Genomic DNA, 6,909 nt, shown 5'->3' with positions numbered 1-6,909 from the left:
TTTTCTTGGTACTAGCAAGGTGGACCTAATAAAGTAAACCACTATGTATATATACAATTTTTTTTCTTTACCTGTGGGGTAAAAGGTTGGGGCTTTAACAGACCCTATTTATATAGATTTCCAGTAAGTGTCAGTACACAGACTGGGATCAGTCTGATCAGTGTGATGACGGCTGACTGGAGCAGACTGTTTTCCTCCAGCATGAGCAATCCATAAGCGTGCTGGGCTTGTCATCACCGGGAAGGAGTGTCCTCCAATCCACGGCCGGGAAGTCAGCAGAAGCGCCGCCCACCTGCCGGCATACCTTATAAGGAGCAGTGTGTGGAATGCAGCTCAGTGATCGCTGGAAGGAGAGTGTCATCTGTCAGATCGCAGGACGGGTTATACAGAGCCGGCTGGAGCCTTCTTTACTGGAAGATTGCTTGGTGACCATGACACTGGAGGACGCTGACACCTGTGACAATCATACCCACGAGTAAGTGCCAGCATGAATATATGGCTGCATTGGTCGTGTTGTCCGATTGTAGTATGACAGTGCTCATGTCATTACATGGTGTATGTATGATCGGAACCTGGAAAGGTTGTCATCTGCTGTCTGTGTCTCTGCAGGATGCATCCTGTCGCTTCTGCCCTGGAGCAGGTCCTGGATGTGGCCCATAGACGGGGCTCTCTGACTGTTGGGGTATACGAATCTGCCAAGTTTATGGACAGGTAGGTTGCATGGCAATTGTTATTGTGCACTATGCTAATGCAGTTTGTAATGAAACCAGATGTAGTCTTGACTCTATTGAAAAGGTTATGTATACATGGTCACTTCAAGTGAATTACAGCTCATACACTATACAATATGATTGTGCAATCTCCTTTAGATTTACCAAAAATGGAATGGGAGAACAAACCCATTTAAATTTCATCAAATCCGCCAGGCTCTAGTACTGGGGCGGACTGACAACTCATGGGGCCCCAGGACAATAGGGGATCATGGGGCCCATGTCCTTGCCCAAGCTCAAAAAAGCCTATGAAAAAGGTACCAGGGGCATCTCATGGGGCCCCCTACTGACCCCGGGCCCTCGGGCAGTGCCCAAGTGCTCGAATGGTCAGTCCACCCCTGCTCTAGTATTACATGGTAAAGGAGATTGTACAGTCAAGTTGTATAGTGTATGCTGAGCTTAATTGTTGCCATACACACTTCAATAAATGATCACTTTATTTTTCTATTGATCTTTCCTGATAGAGATAATTGATAGTCCAGACTCCACAACCCATTCAATCAGTATGCCACATATGTGGAAGAGTTTTAATAACTAAGAAGCTATCATAGCGTATGATCATAAATCGTTGATCATATCTGTTTCCATCATGTAAACTCAATCTGTTTGATTGAATTATGATTGCATTCATGCCAAAAGTATCTCAGTGCTGCAAAGCAATCGGTAATCTTCTGTCCTGGGGAATTGACTCAGTTTGAATTAATTCGAGCTAAATTGATCCGAAGAAAAGTTATCATTGTCCGATTTGTTTGCAGATTTAGCGTTTTTGATTGAATCACACATTGGTTGGCTAAAAAAAAAAAAGATGCGTGTATGGCCTGCATTATATAGAGTCACCCCTTGCCAGCACTAAGTGGCTCAGTGGCTGTTGTATATTGCTACAATCAAGACCACCCTAACTGTCAGTTCACACTGAATTCGGACTTGAATTCGCACGAATTTCAAAGCTGCATAGAACAAACTATTTTTTTCCCCTTTCATGGTATTTTCAAGGCATATATATCACAAGTCAAACATATGTTTAGCCCAGGGGCGGACTGACCATTTGGAAACTCGGGCACTGCCCGAGGGCCTGGGGTCAGTAGGGGGCCCCATGAGATGCCCCTGGTACCTTTTTCATAGGCTTTTTTGAGTTTGGGCAAGGACACAGGGGCTCCATGATCCCCTATTGTCCTGGGGCCCCATGTGTTGTTAGGCCAAACATATTTTTCAACTTGTGATATATATCCCATGAAAGGCAAAAAAAATGTTTGCTCTATTTGAAAATAGGGATGTGGCAATTTTGAGTATACCTGCAATTAAATATGTATAATTTCAAAGCTGCATGTCAGTGACTTCAGGTGTGACTTGGCTAACATCTGTGCGACTTCATGCACAAATGTCTATGCGAGTCACACCTGAAATTGCAAAAAATAGAGCAGGATCCTTGTTTTCAAATCCGTGCGGCACTGCAGAGTCGGAGCCACACCGATTTGAATGGTTCCATTGCAGACAGTAGGGTGCGACTTGTTAATGCGATTTGAAACAGTCAAATTACATGACAAGTCGCATCTGTATGAACCAGGGCTTATACCTCACATCAAGATACCATGCAGTATACAGGGAATAGAAAAATAATGGCAACACCACATTCAGAACAAATCATTTTGGTTACTAAACCTCAATAGCAATTCGTGCCCGGTCATACCGGTGCGATTTGGGAATTGAAATTGCATCTAATGAATGTCATGTGCGATTTGTTGCAGTGTGATTTGTAAATTAGTTTTTGCATTACTTTTTCTGCAGTTTTGTTGCAATTTCCTATTAATAGAATATAATAGTAATCACACTGCAAATTGAATGAAAATTAAATCATTGAACATTTTCACAAGTAGCAATAAAGTCTTCAGAAATCACACAATTTTAAATCACAGCAGTGTGACTTATGGTTTATTTACTCCACTGTATTATGTTGCGGTGCCAAATGGAAATAGAGTAGGAGCAAACTGCATTGAGGGCCAGTTCTCACCAGAACAATGCAGGAAACCTGCGTTCTAACACCAGGTGCAATCTGCAGCTGGTGTCAATATTAAGTTAACACCTCAAACGCAGATTGCAAAAAAGTAGTGCATTTCCCACACTGGATCTCATGGTATAGAAGTACCTTGCGATCTGGTTGCAGTGTATTTCTAAATGTAGTGTATGCACTACTTTTAGTGTGGTGCAAAATCGCACCGCACAGAACTGCATGTGATTTGCACCATCCCTGAATCAAAATGATTGGGACACATTAATGTAGCACTCCACAATATACAAAAATATGTCTTGTGGTGCATACATCAACAAAACACAATCAGGTGTCAAAGCATGTCAGTTAGCACTGTGAGTTCTCAGCACATCATAAAGGCAGCTACACATTCCAGAGAGGCCACATAGTCAATGTATTAGTCACCTGAAGTACATAATTTCACTTATCCAGGTGAGCAGGTGTCGAAAATGAGTGTATATCAAACATAGAATCAGGAAATAATAGGAGGTAACAAGTCAAAGCCTTTGCACAGAAATAGTCAGTACCATAACAGGGTAGATGGTGAATGCCAGGAAGTCTAGCTTATCACAAAAATTAATTGGCACTTTGATAGTCTCTACAAACATGGGCCATTGAGAAAAGGCTAAAAGTAACATGCTCTGATTAATTATTCACCTGTGCATCCCATGTGGCTAAACACAGACCTCACATGGATGTATACTTGGGTATGCCCGTGAGAGCAAGGTCTAAAAGGTTATGAAAAAAAGGCTGGTATTCGCTATCAATCTTTTTTGTTTCTTTCTTTTTACAGAAAGTATTTGTCAAACCTCCAAAAGTTCCTCCATTTTTTTTCTGTAGCAGTCCTGGTGATCATGATTGTATTTATGCCATCAATCTTTTTTGTTGCTTTCTTTTTACAGACAGTATTTGTCAAACCTCCAAAAGTTCCTCCATTTTTTTTCTGTAGCAGTCCTGGTGATCATGATTGTATTTATGACATTTCTTGAGCAGTTATTTGCTTTTCCAATCTTTTGATAGCTGTTTTTTTGGCGTTTATGTGGAACAGATGGGTAAAAAAGTCTAGCATTTCGATGTGTTTTTCATTATTCAAATGTACTGCATTTAAAAATGTAAGGACCAGTTCACACCAGGAATCTCTCAGTAAGGAGGTCACATTCTTCTGCAATTCACTTGCGGTTCAATCTGAGCCCATTATTTTGAAAGGACTGAATTGCACTGGACCGCACAAAAAGTAGTGCATACATTACTTTATAGAAAAAAAACTCACACTGCAGCTGAATCGCAGGGTAATTCTGTAGTCCAGGTAAACACTCTTCAATTATGGTTGTCGTTAAAATTTACACCCGCTGCAGATCACAACTGCAGTGCGCTTTGAACATTGTGCAGGAAACACACATGGAATATGGGTTTTCTGCACCGCATTCTGGTGTGAATGGACACTTAAATCATATCCAAAGGCTAGGTTCACTCCTGTACAGCTGTGCTGGCTGCGACTTGTGCGGGCACAAGAGCCCATTCATCTGAATGGACTGCCATGCCTCAGGACATACAGGAAAAAAGTCCCTGCACTATTTTTGAAATTGCATCCCACTTGGGAATGGAGGTACCTAGTACAGTTGCAATTTCCAGTGGGATTAATGGCACCCGCCCGCAGGTCCCATATTTCTCTGTGTGGGTTGTTGCGGCTGCTGATATTTTTGCAATAGCACCATCCATACAGATGTGAACCGAGCCTAAAAGACAAGCTATTGATGTGCTGGAAAACAAGAAAAATACTAATAAATACTGTGGTACAAAGATACAATTTTCTGCCAGTATACTGCATCTGGGTTCTAAAACAAGGTTATGGTTCTTCTCATGATTTCCTGTTTAAAACTTGACCCTGGGGCTATAGCATACATTTTAATTGAGAACAACTAAGCAGGGTACCTGTTCACATGGTTACCATTTAAAAAGGATTGAAATGCTGATTTGATATGGTCTTTGAAATATGTGTTTTATCTTTTCTTCCATAGAGACCCTGACAGTGTGGTACTGTGTGTTCTAGCCGCAGATCCAGAAGTGAATGACGTCGCTTTAAACATCCATTTCACACTGATACAGGCCTTCTGCCGGGACAATGACATTAACATTTTGCGAGTGTCTGGCTTGCAGCGCTTGTCAGAAATCGTTGAGCCAATGATTGGACCAAGCTCAGAACCTTTAGACCTTCACTGTATTCTAATCTCGGTAAGACTCCTTCATAAAGCACAAGCTGACTGTTAAAATACAGATTTAAATTTGTAGCTGTGCCAAAAAAAGTTACATATTTGTAGCAATTGCAAAAAAGTCACACATTTGTAGCTGTGCAAAAGAGTCATAGTTGTAGAAATGCAAAGGAAAGTCACATAGTTGTAGAAATGCAAAGGAAAAGTAAAAAACAGAGCCAGTGAGGTCACATATTTAGAGATATTTGAGAACCGCAACCTATTAAAAAGCTATCAGTAGCTTAATGATGAATGGTAAGATTCATAGGCATATTCAAAGTAGAGATAACATGATGTAAAGCTGTCATTTGGGAGGAGGTGGGGGGTAAGGAGCATTTTTCTGCACACAATGGACTTCCTGTTCAGAAAGCCCATTGGTCATGATTTTATCCTTATTACAAGCATCAAACACTTTACCAGTGTGTAATAGCAAAAAATCAATACTTTGTCCTTATTAGCTGCAAGGAAAATGGTAATACTATGCCAAATACATGTTAAAGTATGTCCGAATGCAGTACCTTCATGATTGTTTTTTATATATCCCTCTGTGCTTATTGGGAAACACCATAGAAAGATGAACCTGCATTGTAGAGCTTGCTACAGATGCAGATTGTTTTGTAAATGTAGTGTCTGCTATCTTTAAAGTATACCATAAACTTTAGAAGGTCAAACTAAGTGTATGATGAAACCAGGGGAATCCCTGGTTGCCACCAGAAATAGTGTCCTCATTGGAAGGTTTCCCCTCTATTCCTGCCCTGGTTTTTTATTTTTATTAATTTTATATTATTGATAATGGTACAATGGATTAAAATGTTATATAGGTCTCCATCAGCAGTGATCAAGGTTAATGGCTCATTGTCACAGCCCTTTAAAATGTACAATGGAACTAGACAGGGACACCCACTTTCTCCCTTACTTTGTTATATCACTGGAACCACTATTAACGATTGTGTAAAGGAATATAGATGTGAAGGGAATTTTGATAGTGGACATGGAACACAAGGTAGTGGCGTATGCAGATGACATGTTTTATATAGTAAATCCCAGAGTAACATTACCCAACTTAATGAAAACTTTAAAATACTATGGAGAATTATCAAACCTGAAAATTAACCCCTCGAAGTCAGATATTAAATATTAATGAGATAAACAGATATTGCAGAAAGCTTTTTCCTTTGTATGGAAGGAAAAGGAGTCGAGTTACTTGGGTGTAAAAGTAACTCCCTCTTTAAAGAACATATATCAGACAAATTACATTCCATTAATAAATGAGTTGAAGGATGACTTGAGGAAAATATCCACTGGATCACTCTCTTGGACTGGCCATATAAATTTGTTAAAAATGGTGATAGTCCCAAAGGTTCTGTATAAATTTCATATGCTCCCAATATATTTACCGGGCCATTCTTTGAGACAATAAAAAAAAAAGATGATACTTAAATATATATGGAAAAATAAAAGACCAAGAGTGAACTACAAGGTATTGTGTAAAGATAGAATTAATGGGGGTCTAAATGCGCTGGATTTTAGGAGACATTATTGTGCAGTGTTGGTTTCACTAATAGCACGAAAAGCTGGGCAATGATGGAAAGTACACGGCGTGAGTCACAGATAGATAAGATTATATGGCTTCCACCAGTTTAGAATTTTGTCTGAAAATACTAGCACTTTAACACAAAATGTTTTTAGGATACGGGATAGAATTAATCAACAAACGGAGTGGGAGTATAATTCACTGTTGATACCATGGGTGGGAACAGAACTCTTTCCTCTAGGGAAAGAGAATATTTCAGGCAACTGGATAAAAAATAGAAATGCACATTTAAAGAGATCACTGGGAATTGTGCACTTCCATAGATTTAAA

At 39.9% G+C, this 6,909-nt stretch overlaps 1 protein-coding gene across 1 annotated transcript in view; it reads left to right on the top strand.

Moving 5' to 3' along the window:
* Positions 1 to 323: 323 nt before the first annotated feature.
* The window catches only part of GADD45B (growth arrest and DNA damage inducible beta), an 8,845-nt gene continuing 2,259 nt past the window's right edge, over positions 324 to 6,909 (top strand). The window contains exons 1-3 of the mRNA XM_089687441.1: positions 324 to 475; positions 610 to 711; positions 4,815 to 5,028. Of these exons, the coding sequence (XP_089543567.1) occupies positions 327 to 475; positions 610 to 711; positions 4,815 to 5,028 (465 nt within the window). The 5' untranslated portion in view covers positions 324 to 326. The remainder of the gene's footprint in view (positions 476 to 609; positions 712 to 4,814; positions 5,029 to 6,909) is intronic.

Source organism: Staurois parvus, unplaced genomic scaffold (genome assembly GCF_062004578.1).
Source record: "Staurois parvus isolate SC_StPar_1 unplaced genomic scaffold, SC_StPar_1.0 ptg000425l, whole genome shotgun sequence".
NCBI lineage: Eukaryota > Metazoa > Chordata > Amphibia > Anura > Ranidae > Staurois > Staurois parvus.
Note: the sequence above shows the minus strand (reverse complement) of the source record. Positions and strands in the feature narration are given on the sequence as shown.